Here is a 24,753-nt window from a genome sequence, read left to right as displayed (position 1 = left end):
GTAATGATCCTGTTGATGGTCCGTACATGTTGATTTAGTACGGGGCGTCACAAGTATGTAGGGATAAATTAGATAAAAATGGTGAATAGATGATGGCAAACCCGTAAATAACTTTAACTTTATGCCTAATCTCATAATCTCCTTAATCTACTTACATACACTTTACCACCCACACTTTCTAACTCTCACTTTATCAGTCCTATTTTCCAATAATTTGTCCCCTACTTTTTAACTCTTACTTTCTCAGTCCTATTTACTAACAAACTAACAAACCGTCAACCATTTTTAAAACACTCAACGAATCAAACGTTTACGCGCGGGTCATCAATCCTATATATACTAATTGATAAAAATCATGAATAGTACTATATATACTAATTGATAAAAATCATGAATAGTCAAGTTTTTCAACTTTTTATTACATTATCTATATATCTAACTATTACTCCCTCCGTCTCATTCCAATAGTCCACAGACAAAAAATACGCAGTTTTAGGAAATTCCACTGACTTTATTTCTCTACCAATGAAATATCTTCTCTCTCCATATTCACCAATGAAATATCTTCTTTCCTTTCTATTTATGGAAGTGGACTATTAATTTGGGACAGCCCAAAATAGAATACTGGACTATTGGAATGAGACGGAGGTAGTACCATATTAACTGCTAGACAAAAATGATGAATAGTATCAGGGGGCAGTTTCGTCTTTTTACCTATTTACTGTAGCAACGGTATTGTAGCAATTTTTTTCGGTTTGTTTGCTGTAGCTTTTTTTTCCTTTATATTTTTCACTACCTGTCATGACCCTAATTTTTTCGTTATTTTTTTTCTATTAAATATTTAACTTTCGTTAACTGATAGCTTTGCCATGTCATTTCTATATGATTTATTACATTCTAAATAATTTAAATAATATTCCAATATTATTTATTGAATGAAAATGTGTGATACTGTGTTAGTATGTTCCTACATATAACGTTTATTTTCGATGAATCGTCTCGGTTTCCAAACCAGCGATTATATATTCGTGATTCCAAATCCGAATTATTTTAATACAATATTCCAATGTTGTATGAGTTAGTAAAATATTCCTATGTTTTATTTCATGAATTATTATTCTTCTCGCATTTCATAAATCGCGTAACGTTATTTTCTCGTTTCTCTTTCTGTATAATCTTTCGGACAAATTTTTGCATATTATAAGTTTAAAGTTACTCTTAGGATCAAACTCCTTGGTCACCACCTTAAATAACGAAATCATTTCAAGTAGAATATATTATAATAATTCCAAATTAAATTACATAAGTTTAAAGAGACTGAAAACAGAACATATGTATTTCAACTCTACCATCACATATTCTAGTTACTACTATTGCTTTAGTATATTAATACTTATCTTAAATTAAGCTTGGAATTTAAAATAAAAGGATAGGAAAGAATGTTGACAACTTCCAGCTTGTCGGCCACTTTGTTAATATATGTATCTCTTTTTACTTTACAACTCACAAAAGAGAACTTGAATACCAAATCCACTAAACAACCAATTTTTTTTTTATATATCTCATTTCACGAGTCATGAGTAGTAGTGTAAAATATTTATATTATATTGGTAATTAACTCTTGTAAACTTAGGTGGTCCTCTCAAAAATGCTTCACCAACAATTTAGTGAGACTTTATCTTTGTAAAACGTATTACTGCTGTATAGGAAACATCCTTACAATTTAAGAGATTTCAATTGGTTAATTTCAAAAAGAAGGTAACATACATAAATTACAAATAAATGTGAATTGAGTGATTCTAATTATATCAACACAATTTTCGTGATACGTATACAACCGTGATTATTTATATCCTATTATATAAACATAAACATAAAATATAAATTGTGATTTATATTAAACTACTTTGAACAAAATAATTGAGAATATAAAGTCAAATTATGTATGAAGTTGTTTAAAAGTAAATTAAATAAAATAAAATAAAGTGATGTAGTCAAATAAGTTAAGCTCAACTAGTACAACTGGAATTCCATTTCTTTTGTAACTACTCATGGGAATATGAACACATCATGTGGTTGATTTATTTAACAATCCAAAAGCTATCAAAATTTATCCCAAACTCCAAGACTTAGTTGAGTGGTTGCACCTAATTCTACAATTACTTTATTTGGAAATGGGTACAAGTTCTATATATATAAACCACCGTGTACACCCTAACCGAACACATATCAACAAGTTCTTCACCTCCTTATAACGTGATTTATCGGTTACAACGAGTTACATATATATACTATACTTCATATCCACCTTATTCAGTCTTAAGTAATATTGAATTCACTATCACAAACCAATAACTAAAAAGACGTAAAATCTACGTATAAAGAACCGGTGGCAAGGAAGGTTAAACACGAACGAGGAGCTTTAGATATCATCGGCCACAATTTGCTTTCGCTTTGAAGGTATACTCTATTCTAATTTTATTATTAATATTAATATTAATAAGTAAAAATATTAAATTAATATCAACAATAATTAATCACCTATCATATAATTTTAAGCTAATCTTCAAATCGAAACGACTCTTAACTAACTATTATTGCGCTATCGTCAATTGTATTACAAAGTTTTGAGATTTAAAGTAATACTCCACCTTATGAGAAAATTCTTGTTAGTATCTTAAAGTTTACATAAAACTTAAGATTTTAAATTAGGAAGATGTTGTACGACGAAATCAAAAAGTATGAGTTCTAAAACAAAGTTTAAATGATCACATATAATCCAAAATATTGCTCCGTTCTATTTGTCTTTGTAGGACACATATAGAGAAATAAAATGATTATATTAAAATAATGTTACAAAGATAGTATTACATTTACAAGTTAATCTTAATAATATTGTTTACGTTTTTGTTGTGTCTCTACATAAACATAGAAAATGGCTTAATATTTTATAAATTAAGTTTTTATTCCCTAAAGCATAATAAGTTTTACCAATTAAATTTGGAGTTTTTAAATATTTCATATATAAATAAATTAGATGGGAATGAACGAATAAAAACAAAAATTATATTTTTGAGTTCTCTGTTGGTTCATCCGTATACAAAGGATGAATGATTTTTATGATTTTACAACAACAGTCCCTGAAATATGTAAAGTTTTACAAAGGTAATAAATAAAATAAAATAATTAATTCCATAACTAAAATGAATCGAAGTTGATATATACTCTGTACGTCAAAATTTAAGAAGGTAGATGATGATATTACTTCAAGTTACGAAGTTAGTCCCTGGTCTATGATTAAAGTTACAAATATGAGTAAATAATTTTTGCAATTACAATTTACCTCCTTATATACTAAAGTTACTTTAAACAAGTCCTTACTTAACTAGTTATAATATTTACTTGCAAGTTTTTGAAAAAGTACATGTTCAGTCCCTGAACCATCCATTAAATTACAAAATACAAATACGATATTTTTGTTGGTCTAACCTCAAATATGTAGATGCAAATTACGATTTTAGTCCCTTAATCATTTAGTAGCTTACAAAATTAGAAATTAAATATATAAAGAAAGCCTAATTCGTATCTATTAAAATATAGTAACTGGTTTGTAAAATTAATAATTGAATAGAGCAACTAATTCACGAGATTTACAAATTCAAATGTTTGATTTATTAAAAATTATATTTTTAGATCCTAGAGTATAAATAGTGTTAAAATACTAAAGTAAAAGAATTTCATAATCACTGTTTACTTCCCAAATACAACTTTTAAAGAATAGAACTAAACTATACAAATATACATAGAATATGAAAATACTTTATAAAGGTGTTGTATGACCACTGACCAACCTTATTACTCTAGGTTAAACGCTTCGGAACATTCTTACAGATCTTTGGTTTAAGTTATCTACTGTGCTATCTAAGGTGAGTTATAGTCCCACCTTTTTTCTACTATTTTAAATCTTTTGGGATGAGAATACATGCTTTTTGTTTTACCTATTAGACACAAGTGGCAAATCATGGTAAATTATTCATTGTGAGTTGAAACACAAATATTCCCTAATTTGGTAACTTTTAATTACTGGTTCTTGCTGGTAAACGCGAATCCTATGGATAGATCTATCGGGCCTGGCCGCCCCATTCTGTGCTAGTCGCGCTAGTTTTTAACGGAATGTTTAGTACTTCGTTAGAAGATACACATGTTTCTGTGTATATTATATATTGCAAGGGTAAATAAAATGAGACAAGTTAAGTTACCAAGTGCTCACGGAAGATGTAATAATATTTTTAAGACGTTTCTCAACATTAAATCTTGTGGTCTAATTTTACACTGTTGTTATACTAAACCTATAATTCACTCAACATTTTTGTTGACTTTTACTCGCATGTTTTATTCTCAGGTGATGATTGATTATTTGCTTCCACTGGCTAGAGAGTCTGCATATTGTGTCGCAGATTTTTGTTTAAACATGTATAATATTGCATTCTGTTTTCATACATTCGGTTATTATGGTTGTTGGTTGACGTTTGAGCCAACATTTATTTCCTTTGGTTGTCTTTAAAACTTTTAAAATGTTGGATTTCCTTTTTGGGTAATCCATTTAAATAAATGAATGCAATGGTTGTTTAAAATATTCATATAGAGTTTTCGATCAAGGTTATGGGACCGAGTAAACGTTGGTCGTCATGGATTATTATGACGGGGCGTTTCATTTGGTATCAGAGCTTTGGTTGTAGGGAACTAGGTGGTCGTAATGTGGTCAACCCTGGGTCAATAGGGTGCATTAGAGTCTAGTCTACAGCCTGACCTTTTTATGATTATAGCATTATTATGCGTTAAATGAACATTATCTGATTTATTATAAGTTAGATTTTAATGTTATTTCTACTATATATATGCATGTGATTTACGTGACTAACCGTGATTTCTTCTTATCTTATCTTTCTTTATTCTCGTGCTAAGATCATGCCTCCTCGTGAATCTACCGAAGCTCGCTTTCAGCGATTGTTAGTAGAGGGTATCGCTGCTGCCACTGCTGCTATGGCCACAACTCTTCAGAATAATATCAACAACAATGGCAATAATGGGAATGGAAATGGGAACCATGATGGTTGTTCTCACAAGACCTTCATGGGGAGTAAACCTCAAGAGTTTTGTGGTACTGAAGGACCAGTTGGTCTTTCACGTTGGTTTGAGAAGTTGGAATCTATATTCCGAGCTAGCAGGGTCCGAGAAGAGGATAAGGTGAACTTCGCCAGTTGCACTTTGAAAAATAGTGCATTGACCTGGTGGAATAATCATGTTAGTACTATTGGGAATGATGTGGCATATGGCCTTAGTTGGGAAGCTTTCAAGCAAAGAATGATCACCCGCTACTGTCCAAGAGGTGAACTTAAGAAACTAGAGACTGAGCTGAAAAATCTAAAAATGAAGGGAAATGATATTGATGCTTATGACCAGCGGTTCTTTGAGTTGACTCTTTTGTGTCCAAATGTTTTTCCTACCGAAGACCTCAAGATCGAGGCTTATATTGAAGGATTGTCTGACTTGATTGAAGTTGGGGTTGAATCCAGTGAACCTCAAACTATTGAAGCTGCCATAGCTATGGCACACAAGCTGAACGACAAGATTTTGCGTAAGGCAAAGAAGATTTCATCTGGAGAAACTGGCAATGAGGTTGCTAAGAAAGATGAGAGCGGGAAGCGGAAATGGGAAAGTAACCGCAACTCAAATCACAATCAGCATAAGAAGCATAATAACTCAGGTTCTAAGCAGGGTAATCAGCGTCAAAGGTGCCCAAGATGCTACAAGAACCATACTGGGTTCTGTACAGCTGTGTGTTCCAAGTGCAACAAACAGGGACACATAGCTCAAGATTGTAAGAGCTCTATTTCTAATACTGCTGCAAAGGAACCTATTAATGGGAAGGATAAAGTTGTTGCACCGAGGGTTTGTTATGGGTGCGGAAAACCAGGACATTTTATCGATTCGTGCCCGGATAAGAAGAAAAATGGTGGGAACGCGCGTGGTAGAGCGTTCAACATTAATGTCAAAGATGCGGAAGAGGATCCTGAGTTGGTTACTGGTACGTTTTCAGTCAATAATTTACTGCTTCATGTTCTATTTGATTCTGGTGCGGATTCATGTTTCGTGTCTAGCAAACTAAGTCCTAAAATCATCACTCCATTATCGACCTTAGACGGAAAGTATACTGTAGAGGTAGCTAATGGTAAATTACTTAAGGCTGAAAAAGTGTATCGTAATTGTAGTATAACTTTGGGTGATAGAAGTTTTGATTTAGACTTGATACCTATTGAGTTAGGAAGTTTTGATGTAATCATTGGTATGGATTGGCTATCCAAGAATCGAGCTGAGATCGTTTGCTATGAGAAGGCTATTCGTATTCTTCAAGTAGATGGAGAACCGTTAATGATCTATGGTGATAGGAAGTGCAAGCAGTTGAACCTCATTACCTGTTTGAAAGTTCAGAAGTATCTCAGGAAAGGGTGTCATGCTATTCTTGCTCACGTAAGAAAACCCGATCCAAAAGAAAGACAGTTGAGTGACGTAGCAATCGTCCGTGACTTTCCCGAAGTGTTTCCTGAAGATTTACCCGGACTTCCACCGCACCGAGCGGTCGAGTTTCAAATTGATCTAGCACCGGGTACTGCTCCTGTAGCCCGTGCGCCTTATAGACTTGCTCCATCCGAACTCCAAGAACTTGCAAGTCAACTTCAAGATTTATTAGAGAAAGGTTTCATTCGTCCCAGCTCTTCCCCGTGGGGAGCTCCTGTTCTGTTCGTCAAAAAGAAAGATGGTTCGTTTCGTTTGTGTATTGATTATCGTGAATTGAACAAGCTTACTATTAAAAACCGTTACCCTCTTCCTAGAATTGATGATCTGTTCGATCAGCTACAAGGTTCGTCTGTTTATTCTAAGATCGATCTTCGTTCCGGTTATCATCAACTGCGTGTTAAAGAATCTGATATTCCGAAAACCGCTTTTCGTACCCGTTATGGTCACTACGAATTCCTTGTTATGCCATTCGGATTGACAAATGCACCTGCTGTGTTCATGGACCTCATGAACCGTGTGTGTAGACCCTATCTGGATAAATTCGTTATTGTTTTCATCGACGACATTCTTATTTATTCCAAGAGTGATGAAGAACACGAAGAACATTTGAAGTTGGTACTTGATTTGTTGAGGAAAGAAGAGTTGTACGCTAAATTCTCTAAGTGTGATTTCTGGTTAAGAGAAGTTCAATTCCTTGGACATGTTGTTAGTAAACAGGGAATACAAGTTGATCCTGCCAAGATTGAGGCAATTGAGAAGTGGGAAATTCCGAAGACTCCTACACAGATTCGTCAGTTTCTAGGGTTGGCAGGCTACTATAGAAGATTCATTCAAGATTTCTCTCGTATAGCGAAACCTCTAACTGCTTTAACGCACAAGGGGAAGAAGTATGAGTGGAAGGATGAACAAGAGAATGCTTTTCAGATTTTGAAGAAGAAGTTGACTACCGCTCCGATATTGTCACTACCGGAGGGTAATGATGACTTTGTTGTTTATTGTGATGCGTCGCGACAGGGCTTTGGTTGTGTTTTGATGCAACGAAAGAAAGTTATTGCGTACGCGTCACGTCAGTTGAAGATTCACGAGCAGAACTACACAACTCATGATTTAGAGTTAGGGGCCGTTGTTTTTGCGCTTAAGATTTGGAGACATTATTTGTATGGGGTTAAGAGTACAGTGTACACAGATCACAAAAGTCTTCAACATATCCTCGATCAGAAACATTTGAACATGAGACAACGAAGGTGGATTGAGACGTTAAACGATTATAATTGCGAGCTCTTATATCATCCGGGTAAAGCCAATGTTGTTGCCGATGCGTTAAGTCGTAAAGAGAGGGCTGAACCTCGCAGGTTTAGGGCCTTGAATATGACAATCCGAACTAACCTCGCTAGGCAGATTCTTGAGGCACAACAAGAAGCCTTAAAGGAGGAGAATTTCGTGAAGGAGAATATAAAAAGCGTGGATAAGAAGTTTGAGGTACGAGCTGATGGTACTAGGTACTTTGCGGGACGTCTTTGGGTTCCAAAATTTGGAGGTCTCCGACAACTTGTGTTAGATGAGGCTCATAAGACTAGGTACTCTATTCATCCTGGTTCAGGAAAGATGTACCAGGATCTTAAGGAGCTGTATTGGTGGCATAATTTAAAGGGTGATGTGGCCAAGTATGTGGCTAAGTGTTTGACCTGTGCTAAGATCAAAGCTGAACATCAAAAGCTGTCTGGACTTTTGGTGCAACCTGAAATTCCCGAGTGGAAGTGGGAAGGTATTACTATGGATTTTATTACAAAGTTACCAAGAGTTTCGGGTGGCTATGATGCCATTTGGGTAATTGTAGATCGACTTACTAAGTCAGCTCACTTTTTGCCGATTAGGGAAACAGATTCGATGGAGAAACTCACTCGTTTGTATTTGAAGGAGATTGTTTGTAGGCATGGTGTTCCTATATCCATTATCTCCGACCGAGACAGTCGATTTGTATCAAGGTTTTGGCGATCTTTACAGGAATCCTTGGGTACTAGATTGGATATGAGCACCGCTTATCATCCTCAAACGGATGGTCAAAGTGAAAGGACCATTCAAACGTTAGAAGATATGTTGCGGGCGTGTGTTATTGAATTTGGAAATGGGTGGGATAAATATTTGCCGCTGGCTGAGTTTTCTTATAACAACAGTTATCATGCAAGTATTAAAGGCGCACCGTTTGAAGCTTTGTATGGTAGGAAGTGTAGGTCTCCTATTTGTTGGAATGAGGTTGGGGATGCTCAACTCACAGGTCCAGAAATTATTCACGAGACTACTGAGAAGATTGTGCAGATTAAAGAAAGATTGAGAACCGCTAGAAGTCGGCAAAAGAGTTATGCCGATAAGGGAAGGAAAGATGTTGAATTTCAAGTTGGTGATCGTGTTATGTTAAAGGTTTCGCCTTGGAAGGGTGTGATCCGTTTTGGTAAAAGGGGAAAGTTGAGTCCTCGTTTCGTGGGACCATTTGAGATCATTGAAAGAGTTGGACCAGTGGCTTATCGTTTGAGATTGCCACAAGAGCTCAGTGCTGTTCACGATGTTTTCCATATATCGAATTTAAAGAAGTGTTTGGCCGAGGCCGATCAGACTATTCCTCTGGAGGAACTTCAAGTTGATAAGCAATTGCATTTTATTGAGGAGCCTATTGAAATCATGGACCGAGAGGTTAAGACTCTTAAACAGAGCAGAATTCCTATTGTCCGAGTTAGATGGAACGCTAGACGCGGACCCGAGTTCACTTGGGAACGTGAAGATCAGATGAAGCAGAAATACCCGCATTTGTTCCCAAATGACGAGTCAACCCCTACACCTGCTTAAATTTCGGGACGAAATTTCTTTAACAGGCAGGTACTGTCATGACCCTAATTTTTCCGTTATTTTTTTTCTATTAAATATTTAACTTTCGTTAACTGATAGCTTTGCCATGTCATTTCTATATGATTTATTACATTCTAAATAATTTAAATAATATTCCAATATTATTTATTGAATGAAAATGTGTGATACTGTGTTAGTATGTTCCTACATATAACGTTTATTTTCGATGAATCGTCTCGGTTTCCAAACCAGCGATTATATATTCGTGATTCCAAATCCGAATTATTTTAATACAATATTCCAATGTTGTATGAGTTAGTAAAATATTCCTATGTTTTATTTCATGAATTATTATTCTTCTCGCATTTCATAAATCGCGTAACGTTATTTTCTCGTTTCTCTTTCTGTATAATCTTTCGGACAAATTTTTGCATATTATAAGTTTAAAGTTACTCTTAGGATCAAACTCCCTTATCACAATATTGGTCACCACCTTAAATAACGAAATCATTTCAAGTAGAATATATTATAATAATTCCAAATTAAATTACATAAGTTTAAAGAGACTGAAAACAGAACATATGTATTTCAACTCTACCATCACATATTCTAGTTACTACTATTGCTTTAGTATATTAATACTTATCTTAAATTAAGCTTGGAATTTAAAATAAAAGGATAGGAAAGAATGTTGACAACTTCCAGCTTGTCGGCCACTTTGTTAATATATGTATCTCTTTTTACTTTACAACTCACAAAAGAGAACTTGAATACCAAATCCACTAAACAACCAATTTTTTTTTTTTTTATATATCTCATTTCACGAGTCATGAGTAGTAGTGTAAAATATTTATATTATATTGGTAATTAACTCTTGTAAACTTAGGTGGTCCTCTCAAAAATGCTTCACCAACAATTTAGTGAGACTTTATCTTTGTAAAACGTATTACTACTGTATAGGAAACATCCTTACAATTTAAGAGATTTCAATTGGTTAATTTCAAAAAGAAGGTAACATACATAAATTAAAAATAAATGTGAATTGAGTGATTCTAATTATATCAACACAATTTTCGTGATACGTATACAACCGTGATTATTTATATCCTATTATATAAACATAAACATAAAATATAAATTGTGATTTATATTAAACTACTTTGAACAAAATAATTGAGAATATAAAGTCAAATTGTGTATGAAGTTGTTTAAAAGTAAATTAAATAAAATAAAATAAAGTGATGTAGTCAAATAAGTTAAGCTCAACTAGTACAACTGGAATTCCATTTCTTTTGTAACTACTCATGGGAATATGAACACATCATGTGGTTGATTTATTTAACAATCCAAAAGCTATCAAAATTTATCCCAAACTCCAAGACTTAGTTGAGTGGTTGCACCTAATTCTACAATTACTTTATTTGGAAATGGGTACAAGTTCTATATATATAAACCACCATGTACACCCTAACCGAACACATATCAACAAGTTCTTCACCTCCTTATAACGTGATTTATCGGTTACAACGAGTTACATATATATACTATACTTCATATCCACCTTATTCAGTCTTAAGTAATATTGAATTCACTATCACAAACCAATAACTAAAAAGACGTAAAATCTACGTATAAAGAACCGGTGGCAAGGAAGGTTAAACACGAACGAGGAGCTTTAGATATCATCGGCCACAATTTGCTTTCGCTTTGAAGGTATACTCTATTCTAATTTTATTATTAATATTAATATTAATAAGTAAAAATATTAAATTAATATCAACAATAATTAATCACCTATCATATAATTTTAAGCTAATCTTCAAATCGAAACGACTCTTAACTAACTATTATTGCGCTATCGTCAATTGTATTACAAAGTTTTGAGATTTAAAGTAATACTCCACCTTATGAGAAAATTCTTGTTAGTATCTTAAAGTTTACATAAAACTTAAGATTTTAAATTAGGAAGATGTTGTACGACGAAATCAAAAAGTATGAGTTCTAAAACAAAGTTTAAATGATCACATATAATCCAAAATATTGCTCCGTTCTATTTGTCTTTGTAGGACACATATAGAGAAATAAAATGATTATATTAAAATAATGTTACAAAGATAGTATTACATTTACAAGTTAATCTTAATAATATTGTTTACGTTTTTGTTGTGTCTCTACATAAACATAGAAAATGGCTTGATATTTTATAAATTAAGTTTTTATTCCCTAAAGCATAATAAGTTTTACCAATTAAATTTGGAGTTTTTAAATATTTCATATATAAATAAATTAGATGGGAATGAACGAATAAAAACAAAAATTATATTTTTGAGTTCTCTGTTGGTTCATCCGTATACAAAGGATGAATGATTTTTATGATTTTACAACAACAGTCCCTGAAATATGTAAAGTTTTACAAAGGTAATAAATAAAATAAAATAATTAATTCCATAACTAAAATGAATCGAAGTTGATATATACTCTGTACGTCAAAATTTAAGAAGGTAGATGATGATATTACTTCAAGTTACGAAGTTAGTCCCTGGTCTATGATTAAAGTTACAAATATGAGTAAATAATTTTCGCAATTACAATTTACCTCCTTATATACTAAAGTTACTTTAAACAAGTCCTTACTTAACTAGTTATAATATTTACTTGCAAGTTTTTGAAAAAGTACATGTTCAGTCCCTGAACCATCCATTAAATTACAAAATACAAATACGATATTTTTGTTGGTCTAACCTCAAATATGTAGATGCAAATTACGATTTTAGTCCCTTAATCATTTAGTAGCTTACAAAATTAGAAATTAAATATATAAAGAAAGCCTAATTCGTATCTATTAAAATATAGTAACTGGTTTGTAAAATTAATAATTGAATAGAGCAACTAATTCACGAGATTTACAAATTCAAATGTTTGATTTATTAAAAATTATATTTTTAGCTCCTAGAGTATAAATAGTGTTAAAATACTAAAGTAAAAGAATTTCATAATCACTGTTTACTTCCCAAATACAACTTTTAAAGAATAGAACTAAACTATACAAATATACATAGAATATGAAAATACTTTATAAAGGTGTTGTATGACCACTGACCAACCTTATTACTCTAGGTTAAACGCTTCAGAACATTCTTACAGATCTTTGGTTTAAGTTATCTACTGTGCTATCTAAGGTGAGTTATAGTCCCACCTTTTTTCTACTATTTTAAATCTTTTGGGATGAGAATACATGCTTTTTGTTTTACCTATTAGACACAAGTGGCAAATCATGGTAAATTATTCATTGTGAGTTGAAACACAAATATTCCCTAATTTGGTAACTTTTAATTACTGGTTCTTGCTGGTAAACGCGAATCCTATGGATAGATCTATCGGGCCTGGCCGCCCCATTCTGTGCTAGTCGCGCTAGTTTTTAACGGAATGTTTAGTACTTCGTTAGAAGATACACATGTTTCTGTGTATATTATATATTGCAAGGGTAAATAAAATGAGACAAGTTAAGTTACCAAGTGCTCACGGAAGATGTAATAATATTTTTAAGACGTTTCTCAACATTAAATCTTGTGGTCTAATTTTACACTGTTGTTATACTAAACCTATAATTCACTCAACATTTTTGTTGACTTTTACTCGCATGTTTTATTCTCAGGTGATGATTGATTATTTGCTTCCACTGGCTAGAGAGTCTGCATATTGTGTCGCAGATTTTTGTTTAAACATGTATAATATTGCATTCTGTTTTCATACATTCGGTTATTATGGTTGTTGGTTGACGTTTGAGCCAACATTTATTTCCTTTGGTTGTCTTTAAAACTTTTAAAATGTTGGATTTCCTTTTTGGGTAATCCATTTAAATAAATGAATGCAATGGTTGTTTAAAATATTCATATAGAGTTTTCGATCAAGGTTATGGGACCGAGTAAACGTTGGTCGTCATGGATTATTATGACGGGGCGTTTCACTACCCGTTATAACATTTTTTTTTTATTTTTTATTTTTTGGTTTCCATTATATTTTTCTCCACAAAATAACGACTTAATTGCGTTAAAATTTTAAAAGTAAACAATTCCATAGCGAAACGCGGAGATGCACCTATATTATTAATTTAAAATAACATTTAAATCTTTGATGGGTTATAGCTTTTAGTTCGACTCGAGTTGCGCTTCAACGACATCATCGTTAGCCATGAAATAATTTTACAAACTAAATGCAATAAAATACATTGAAAACCGAACCTCCGGCACGAAGCGAGGGTTCCACAACTAGTTTGTATTATAAATAAAGTATGAATATAAATTTAAAACTTCTACTTTTCAATACACTTTTTTTTACATCAGTTTGGGATCACTTAGGGAGACTAAACCACCCACGTGTTCATCTCCCGTAGTTGTATAATCTGCCCCCAACTACTGCCGTAAAGAAAACCCGGACCAATCCGAAGGCATGGCCGGTAAAACTCCCCCTCCCCGTTGCCCCCACACGAAGCGAAAGCGACCTGGATGAATACTTCAGGTCAAGGATAACATTGAGTGAAATGTTGTAGCCTAGTAGAATCGAACTCCTGACCTCTCGCTAAGAGAGGCAGACCATTACCTTTAATAACCCGCCTTTTTTCGTTAATTTATTTTAAAGCCGTCTTTTTTTTAATAATATCTTTCGTTATCTAATTCGTATCTTCCGTTGAGTAGCGTTTTAATATTTCCCGTTATTTAATTATAACATTTCTCGTTACTCTAGCGTATTTAACATAATTTGTATGGTTAATTCACGCACCCGCTTTAAAATTCGAGGGACTAAACTTGTCAAGGGACCAAACTAGTTGACTAGGTCAACTAGTCAATCCCTCCTCCTCCACTCATTCATTCACTTCCCTTTTCTTTTGATACTTCCATTTTCTCTCAAACCACTCATCAAAGATTCATCATCTATTCAAGATCTAGCAAGCCTCAACTCAAACAAATTGTACTTTTGGAATCCTCTCTTCATCCTCTACGTTTTGATACTAATTTCACTACTTGGGGTAAGGTTTCTAAAGACTCTAGATTTCTCTAAATTCGATTTATGGACTTGAAATGGTGTTAGTTAGTGTCTATGGCTCGCTAGGTTGTTGTGTATGTAAATGGTTTGCTCGATTTTGTTATTTTTAATGACAAGCATGAACACTTGAAATGGGTTTGTTGAATCTTTGATTTTGGGTGATTAAATGTTGATTAAATGTTAAAGTTCATGTATTAAATGTGTTACTAGCATAATTAGCTTCAATTTGATGTGTAGGTTGACTTGGAAAAACTTCATTAACATGATTAATGATTTTGTGATTTTTGGTTAGGGTTTGTTAGACTTAAATACGAACTTTTGATGCATTTAATGCTATGAAACATTGTTAGTAAGTATTTAGTTGCAACATATGTTTAATTACATTCGAAACGGCATATCGTATGTGTAAATTGGATTCCCGAATCATGAAATGCATTTTATGAACTTGAAACTTTAATGATGAACTTTTAACGATCATTTGACGAGGATTTGGTTATTTTAAATGATATTTTTGGTTGATGATATGTGCTTAGTTGTATTCCTCGTTAAATTACCTTTCCAATGATATAAGATACGTGTTTTGAATGTTGACGGTTCATTATTTGTGAATTGGTGAATTTTGGTTCGAGACTTGAACACTTGAAACAGCCCAGGAATCAGCCCAGGTACTTTGCCGCGGCGCGGCCAATCCTTGGCGTGGCGCGGCGTTTGCCTAAAAAGTGGGTTGTTCAATTTCGCGTTTTCACGTTTAATTCTAACTATGCTACGCACCTCCGATTAACATGTAACTTGTTCTAACATGCTCATATATGATTATATAACTCAGAAAAATTGTCTGAGACCCGACCCGAACGTGTTGACTTTTTCGTTGACTTTCACTTGACCAAAGTTGACTTTTATTCAAACTTAACCAATACTTTGTTTAATCGTTATAACCTTTCTCTTATACTTGATTCTTGCATGAAACTTGACAACTTGATTCACATGCTATATAATCGAGTTGTAACGAGCCATAGGACTAATTGAACACATTTCGACCGACCTTGTGTTTTACCCGGAATTGATACAACTTACCTTAGGTCAAGACTAAACAACTTTCATGCAGACGTTTACTTTGTGAAGTACCTTTATACTCGTGCACTCAAGGTGAGATCATAGTCCCATCTTTTCAACAACTTTTACTCTTTTAAATCATAGGATGAGAAACATATACGGTTTATACTTTTATACTTTGAACACAAGTACGAAAACAAACATTCCACGTACGAGTTATAACAAAAATCCCCAATTCAATTATCATTAGTTACACTTGTAGGGTGTAAGCGAGAACTTATGTTGTGTGGATCCATACGGGCTTGACGAGCCCTCATTCGGACGGTTCGCTACCGTTGGCGGATGAAATATATTTTCGGGTATAGTGTAGGTTCTAACACTATGATGCAGAGGTACCATTCAGTTAAGCCTTGATAATTGGGTGCTCGACAAACAAACAACATCTTTGGAATGCAAACGATTTAATAATCAACTTTATACTAAATCTTGTGGTTCAAAAACATACGTTTACAAATACACCTATGATTTCACCAACGTTTTTTTTGTTGACAGTTTTCTATATGTTTCTCAGGTTCATACTTGGCTACTTGATACATGCTTCTGCACACTTTGATTACTTGCTTGGGGTCAAGCATACATGCATACGCTATTGATAGCACCTTTGGATTCAAACTTAATGTATACATGCATACGCTATCGATAGCATTTCGTGAATTTTCAACTTATATTATGTCGCAAATTTTTTTCATTTACACTTTATAACTTTTGTAAACTTATACTTGTTGTCGAACCGTTTGGTAAACTTAACTTTGCAAGTCATATACCTTTCAAGTGAATGCGACATAATTTTGGTCAAACGCGTCTCATTTAGGGACTATGACTACGTAACGGGACCTAAGTTGACGGCGCCTTCAATGGCAATTTTGTCGGGTCGTCACAGTTTGTATCAGAGCATTGGTTGTAGGGATCTAGAATATGCATTAGTGTGTCTGACAGAGTCGTTAGGACACATTAGTGAGTCTAGACTACAGCTGATAGTTAACCATGGCATTCTGACTTGCATTTGCTATAGATAGCACTTACTTGACTACTTGTGCATTATACTTGAATCTTTTCATAGGTGAACTTCTTAATTGTACCTAACTCTCGTCATGTGAACCCGTACTTTACCACTTACCGGCAACACACGTAAATTCAAGATTTATACGCGCAAGGATGACGACGACTTCATTAGTTATACTAGTTCGGGAACTTTGTCTCCCAGGTTGTTATTCACCACCGTCCCAGCTTACTATCCACGAGTGCTGTAAAGTTTCCACCACTATGGCAATCACTAACCACTACCAATGTTACACTGGTGTTCTTCACTATCTACCACTTCTTGTTACTACCACCACTAATCTAGGTGAGTATCGTCATCACTACTTATCACTACGGTTGCGTACTACTCGTTATCATAATGCGTTGCTCTTTTCGTACCTAAAGACATTATTGTTTGGCTTGAACCGCATTGACGCGAACAACCCGTTTTACACTTCCCTCAGGAAACGCATCTTCAGGGTTGCACTAATTCTTTCGATTAAATACGAGTCGTAGAGATGTTGTTACACTTTGGTCATTTTAAACCTTCATGATTACACGAACTAAATTCTATGGAGTGATGTGGGAATGAAGGTATGCGTTAGCATAATATAACGACACTCGATCAACGTGGTTATATTATGGTAAGTCATACTAAAGTTCTAATGACTCGTGATGATGATTGAACTCGATCAACCTAATCACCACCATGTGCCATGTTACATGACTTTATTTTTCTTTATTGAACATTCGAAAACTCCGAGAATATTGATAACAACCATACCAAGGACACACCTTTGATTATTGCCAAACCATATTGATGCTTCTGAATAAATGGCAAATTCTTTCAACTTCAAAACATATGTTACACGTACATACTATCTTGTTTTCACACAGTTTTATCGACGAACTACAAAATGCTTGATATGCTCACATCGAGGCGAAAACTTCTCTCGCATTACACTCGTACTTCCGTATAAGGAAATCTTTTATCTAAATTCTCAATGGAGAGAGAGACTCTTCACGTTATACTAGTATTCGCCACGAGGGTGAATAGTCCTAACGAACGTTTTCAGAAACTGATAAGAAACTTGTTCTAACAAACGTTTTTCAAGAAACCGACAAGATGGGAAAGAATTGTACAACTATACATTATAGGAATTCTATCTCGACATGGTGTGTCGTTGTCATTTATTTCGGATTGAGATACTCGTTTCACTTCTAAATTTTGGAGTGCCTTACAAGAAGCCTTGGGGACACGTTTAAACATGAGTACCGCACATCATCTACAAACCGACGGACCAAGCAAACGTATGATTCAAACCTTGGAAGACATATTACGAACTTGTATTATTGCCTTTAGCCGATTCCTCTTACAATGATAGTTATCATTCGAGTATTAACGTCGTACCTTTTCGAAGTTTTATATGGCCGCAAATGTCGTTCCCCTAATTGTTGGGCCGAAGTAGGCGACCAGCAAATCACCGGACCCGCACTCATTCATGAAATAACCGTTAAGATCGTTCAAATTCAAGAAAGGCTCAAGACGACTTATAGTCGTCAAAAGAGCTATGCTGATGTTAGACGTAAACCCCTCGAATTCCAAGTAAATGACCGCGTAATGATAAAAGTCGCACCTTGGAAAGGTGTAATCCTTTTCGGGAAATGTAGAAAGCTAAATCTGCGGTATATCGATCCTTTTAAAATCTTGGAGCGTATTGAACCCGTTGATTACCGTTTAGACCTTCTGACTCAATTGAGTCCCGTTCATCCTACATTCCATGTATCAAACTTGAAGAAGTGTCTTGCCGAACAAGAACTTGTTATTCCTTTCGATGAGCTTACTATCGATGACAAACTCCACTTCATGGGAAAACCGGTTGAAATTATGAATCGTGAAACCAAACCTTAAGAACAAAGTAAAATCCCGATCGTCAAAGTTCGTTGGAATTCCAAGATTAAATGAGAAGGAAGTACCCTCACTTATTCGTAGAATTGGCATCGCAAGGTCTTGAGGGAGAAACAACAACTACTACTCCCAATTAAATTTCGGGACGAAATTTCTTTTAAGGTGTGGGTAATGTAATAACCCGCATTTTTCTGTTAATTTATTTTAACCCCGTCTTTTTTTAATAATATCTTTCGTTATCTAAATTCGTATCTTCTGTTGAGTAGCGTTTTAGTATTTCCCGTTATTTAATTATAACATCTCTCGTTACCCTAGCGTATTTAAAATAATTCGTATGGTTAATTCACGCACCCGCTTCAAAACTCAAGGGACTAAACTTGCCAAGGGACCAAACTAGTTGACTAGGTCAACTAGTCAATCCCTCCTCCTCCACTCATTCATTCACCTCCCTTTTCTTTTGATACTTCCATTTTCTCTCAAACCCACTCATCAAAGATTCATCATCTATTCAAGATCTAGCAAGCCTGAACTCAAACAAATTGTACTTTTGGAATCCTCTCTTCATCCTCTACGTTTTGATACTAATTTCACTACTTGGGCTAAGGTTTCTAAAAACTCTAGATTTCTCTAAATTTGATTTATGGACTTGAAATGGTATTAGTTAGTGTCTATGGCTCACTAGGTTGTTGTGTATGTAAATGGTTTGCTCGATTTTGTTGTTTTGAATGACTAGCATGAACACTTGAAATGGGTTTATTGAATCTTTGATTTTGGGTGATTAAATGTTGATTAAATGTTAAAGTTCATGTATTAAATGTGTTACTAGCATCATTAGCTTCAATTTGATGTGTAGGTTGACTTGGAAAAACTTCATTAACATGATTAATGATTTTGTGATTTTTGGTTAGGGTTTAATAGACTTAAATACGAACTTTTGATGCATTTAATGCTATGAAACGTTGTTAGTAAGTGTTTAGTTGCAACGTATGTTTAATTACCTTCGAAACGACATATCGTATGTGTAAATTGGATTCCCGAATCATGAAATGCATTTTATGAACTTGAAACTTTAATGATGAACTTTTAACGATTATTCAACGAGGATTTGGTTATTTTAAATGGTGTTTTTGGTTGATGATCTGTGCTTAGTTGTATTCCTCGTTAAATTACCTTTCCAACGATATAAGATACATGTTTTGAATGTTTGTGGTTCATTATTTGTGAATTGGTGAATTTTGGTTCGAGACTTGAACACTTGAAACATCCCAAGAATCAGCCCAGGTACTTTGCCGCGGCGCGGCGTTTGCCTGAAAAGTGGGTTGTTTAATTTCGCATTTTCACATTTAATTCTAACTATGCTACGCACCTTTGATTAACATGTAACTTGTTCTAACATGCTCATATATGATTATATAAGTCAGAAAAATTGTCCGAGACCCGACCAGAACGTGTTGACTTTTTCGTTAACTTTGACTTGACCAAAGTTGACTTTTATTCAAACTTAACCAATACTTTGTTTAATCGTTATAACCTTTCTCTTATACTTGATTCTTGCATGAAACTTGACAACTTGATTTACATGCTATATAATCGAGTCGTAACGAGCCATAGGACTAATTGAACACATTTCGACCGACCTTGTGTCTTACCCGGTATTGATACAACTTACTTGTTTAGGTCAAGACTAAACAACTTTCATGCACACGTTTACTTTGTGAATTACATTATGCTCGTGCACTCAAGGTGAGATCATAGTCCCATCTTTTCAAAAACTTGTACTCTATTAAATCATGGGATGAGAAACATATACGGTTTATACTTTTATACTTTGAACACAAGTACGAAAACAAACATTCCACATACGAGTTAGAACAAAAATCCTCAATTCAATTATTATTAGTTACACTTGTAGGGTGTAAGCGAGAACTTATGTTGTGTGGATCCATACGGGCTTGACAAGCCCTCATTCGGACGGTTCGCTACCGTTGGCGGATGAAATATATTTTCGGGTATAGTGTAGGTTCTAACACTATGATGCAGAGGTACCATTCAGTTAAGCCTTGATAATTGGATGCTCGACAAACAAACAACATCTTTGGAATGCAAACGATTTGGATAATCAACTTTATACTAAATCTTGTGGTTCAAAAACATACGTTTACAAATACACCTATGATTTCACCAGCGTTTTTTTTCGTTGACAGTTTTCTATATGTTTCTCAGGTTCATACTTGGCTACTTGATACATGCTTCCGCACACTTTGATTATGCTTGGGGTCAAGCATACATGCATTCGCTATTGATAGCACCTTTGGATTCAAACTTAATGCATACATGCATACGCTATAGATAGCATTTAGTGATTTTCAACTTATATTATGTCGCAATTTTTTTTCATTTATACTTTATAACTTTTGTAAACTTATACTTGTTGTCGAACCGTTTGGTAAACTTAACTTTGCAAGTCATACACCTTTCAAGTGAATGCGACATAATTTTGGTCAAACGCGTCTCATTTAGGACTATGACCACATAATGTGATGCCCCGTACTAAATCATCATGTACGGACCATCAACGACAGGATCATTACAAGGTTAAGTACTATATGCGAATTTAAAAAGAGTTTGCATTCATAACAAAAGTGATGTTTTAACCAACATCGAATGTTTTACAACAAAAGTATGCTTCAATGAACAGAAGCAATTAGTAATTGTACGTGACCCCAATGGTCCTTACAAATCATGTTTCAATTGTAATAAGGTTTGAATGCAAAAGTAAACATTCATGCGGGACATCTCTAAAGCAGCGGGTTGTTTACAGCAAGACTAGTACAACAGCGGAAGCAATGTTAAGCACCTGAGAAAAACATGCTTAAAAACGTCAACACAAAGGTTGGTGAGCTATAGTTTAAGTATAACAGTAATGTAAGTAGGCCACGAGATTTCAGTGCTACAAAGAGCGTTTCAAAATAGTAATCCAAATCTGTATGTTTAAGTATATGTTTAACCGTGGGCACTCGGTAACTAACTTAACGTTTATACCCCCTGAAAGTACACTTGGCAAGTGCGTATGTCTACAAAGTATTAAACACTCGTTAAATGCTAGCGCGACTAGCCCGAGTGGGGTTGTCAAACCCTATGGATCCATATCTAAGATTCGCATTCACGGTTCAAAAACCAATGATTAAACGTTACCGAGCTAAAGGGAATGTTTATGCCGTTGTATAACCCACACATATACAAGTTTAAGTACTCGTGCCTAGTATGTAAAACATAAAATCCGCATGTATTCTTAGTTCCCAAAATAAGTTAAAGTAAAAAGGGAATGCTATAACTCACAATGATAAAGTAGCGGTAAAGTATGACTCGGAAAGTAAGCAAGTAATGAAGGTTGTCCAAACGGGTCCTCAACCTAAGTCAAATAGTACTAAGTCAGTAAATCATCTGAATAGGTTTAAAAGTATTTAAATAAGGTCTTAAAGGTCATCATCATTCATCATCAAACAAAAGGTGTAAAGTAGGTTTCGTTTATGAAAGTAGTTTAAAACAAAGGCTGAGTTCGGTCAGTCACCACGGCCTCTACACCTACTGAAATAATGTGAGACCAGTGGACATGGCTCCGTCTATGAGTCCTTTAAGTGTGGTAAAATTTACAGAAGCAAACTCGTCTTCGTTTGACCGTGGCGACGGTCTAAGTGCGAGTAGGTCAGAAATTTCTGCACAACGTTAAAAGGACATAGTGACGATCGGAGGGCCATAAATCCTAAACCGTAACTCGGATTAAGACGAGTCCTATATGAAAAGTTATCTACTCGAACATAGATATTTGAAAATCATAATTAAAGTAGCCCAGGTCATACGGGTCAGACACAAAAATAGTAAAACAGTAGGGTCAGTAGGTTCCGGTAGTTCTTGGTGCTCGATGCTTATCATGGTTCTCATCCTTGATGCATATAGCTTCAAGTGTACAACTCGTTGATGTGTTTGCATCATTTTCACCAAGGTTTGACCATCATAACCCAAGTGTAAGTCTAAGACATGAAGCACAACTCACTTAAGTGTTGCAAGTGTTTTGATGAACCAAAGTTACATCAAAGTCTTAGATCTAACACATACATGAACTTTAAAACTAATAATAAGTTACAAACTTAAAAGTAAACTCATGAAATCAAGATCTTGAGTTGTAGAACATAGTTCTTTAGTTTGATCTTGAAGATCCAAGACTCAAAAGTCTAGATCTAGCATAAGTGTACCAAGTTATAATTAAAGAAACTTACTTACATGTTCTTGGACTTTTAAAGTTAATTTTAGTTCAAGATTAATGAGATCAAAGTTAACTAGTAACATATGACCAATAACAACCAACAAACATGAAATTAAAGTGCAAGTAAATGAAGTAGTAAACTAAATGAACAAGAAACAAATTCATGGGTTGTTCATACTTTAAAGATTCAACCAAAGATTTGATCTTTAAGGAAGTAGACTTTAAGTTTACTTCATGAACACAAGTATGATTTTAACAAAACATGAACTTACAATCTTTAACACATTAAATGTAGAACATAAACTAGAAAGTTTAGTTCTTGTGTGTTCTTGTAAATACAAGATAAAAAGAAGAACAAACTAAAGAGTTTGATTCTTAAATACTAGTAAGTAATAACTACAATAACAAATAAGTAAGCTACAACAAAGAACAAGTAACAAATTAACAACAAAGAATGATGATGAGAGGTGTTCATGTTTCGGTTTTGGCCAAAAGAAAAGGGAGAAAAAGAAGTTCTTGTTACTTACAAGAAAGGAGAGAATTTGAGAGAAAAATGAAAACAAGTATTGTGTGTGTGTAATAAAATGGAGACTAGTGAATGAAGTAATAAAACAAAATGAACCAAAAACACTCTAAAGGCCTCTTTGGCCGTTGGCTTGCAAGGAAAAAAGGGGAGGAGCAAGGTCCACAAGTTACTTCATGTAATGTCTTAAAAAGTTGGTTATTATGGGGTGTTTGCATGGGAACATGGTGCAAGTAAATGGTAACTAGATTCTCCTTTAACTTAATCAATCTAGTTTCATTCTAAAGTAATGCTTGCATAATTAAAATGGGCTAATAAGTCCATTAAAGAAGTAGGGTGGGCTTCTAAAGTCCATTAACACTAATGAAAGACCAAGTTCAAGTAATTAACAATTTAATCCAATAAAAGCTCAAGTAATTAACTAATAACCTTAGTTAATTAAAATGATTAATAAAATCAATCATGAATGTAAATAATATTCTAAAAATATTATTCGTGTAATGTACGCGTGTCACAAAGACGTTTCGGGCATTTAAAAGTCAAGTACGGTGCCAAGTAAATGTACTAAAATACATTCATTAAATCACAAGTATTAATAATAACCATTATTAATTAAAGATGGAAAAGTCAGGGTCATTACATTACCCACCTGTTAAAGAAAATTTCGTCCCGAAATTTTAAGGAGTGACCAAACAATGGTACCGTATTCGAATAAGAAGGGTGTATCAAAGTTCCGTGAGACTCGTGGGCTCAGAAGTAAGTTATTTACCTTGAAAGGTACTTCGGCGTATGAAAGTGAGAATAGGTATATGCCGTTAATTAAGTCTCTTATCCTAAGAGGTCAACAAATTGATTTCGTTTCTGATTAACAGGAGTATGTCATCTGAATGTATCTCCACAAAAGGAAAGATGGTGTGTTTAGCCTTACAAGCACCTTCAGTACGCTGGATGCGTGAAATTCATCCTGAATATTTCTAAGCTCATCCAAAACATCGAGCGCTTATGTCGTAATGCAAAGCTGACAGGTAGAATGGAAAACATGGTGATCACAACCATGCGATTTGATGTCTGGATAGTGTTAGCCACGGATTTTACTAACCCCTTGATTTCGGAAGGAGACCATAGGCGTAAGGAACCCGATATTTAAGAACGTTTCATTTGAATAAGTGAATTGAAGTTTAGCTAAAAGTGATCAATCGGACTTGCAAGCCATAATTATTCATAGTGTCTTCAGAACGGTCTGAACGAACAATGAGGGATATCACCTAGTTTACCATACTGCAGGTGAACCTATCCTTAGATGAAATGAAAACACAGTTCCGCAATGTAACTTCATCCTTTCAGTTACATGTTGAAGTTAGGGTTAACGTTAACTAGAACAACATACAGTTGCAACCAATGAAGGAAGAAATATATAGAGTATCCACCTGAGTGTCGTAGATGTTTTAAGCAGTCTCTTCC

General features: G+C 34.3%; 1 protein-coding gene across 1 annotated transcript in view; it reads left to right on the top strand.

Moving 5' to 3' along the window:
- Positions 1-4,968: 4,968 nt before the first annotated feature.
- The window catches only part of LOC139900872 (uncharacterized), a 38,310-nt gene continuing 18,525 nt past the window's right edge, over positions 4,969-24,753 (top strand). Inside the window, exon 1 of the mRNA XM_071883623.1 lies at positions 4,969-6,757. Coding sequence (XP_071739724.1) covers positions 4,969-6,757 — 1,789 coding nt within the window. The remainder of the gene's footprint in view (positions 6,758-24,753) is intronic.

The sequence above is a fragment of the Rutidosis leptorrhynchoides genome, chromosome 3 (assembly GCF_046630445.1).
Source record: "Rutidosis leptorrhynchoides isolate AG116_Rl617_1_P2 chromosome 3, CSIRO_AGI_Rlap_v1, whole genome shotgun sequence".
NCBI classification, from domain to species: Eukaryota; Viridiplantae; Streptophyta; class Magnoliopsida; order Asterales; family Asteraceae; genus Rutidosis; species Rutidosis leptorrhynchoides.
The sequence above is the reverse complement of the archived record's forward strand: the minus strand, read 5'-3'. Positions and strand labels throughout refer to the sequence as shown.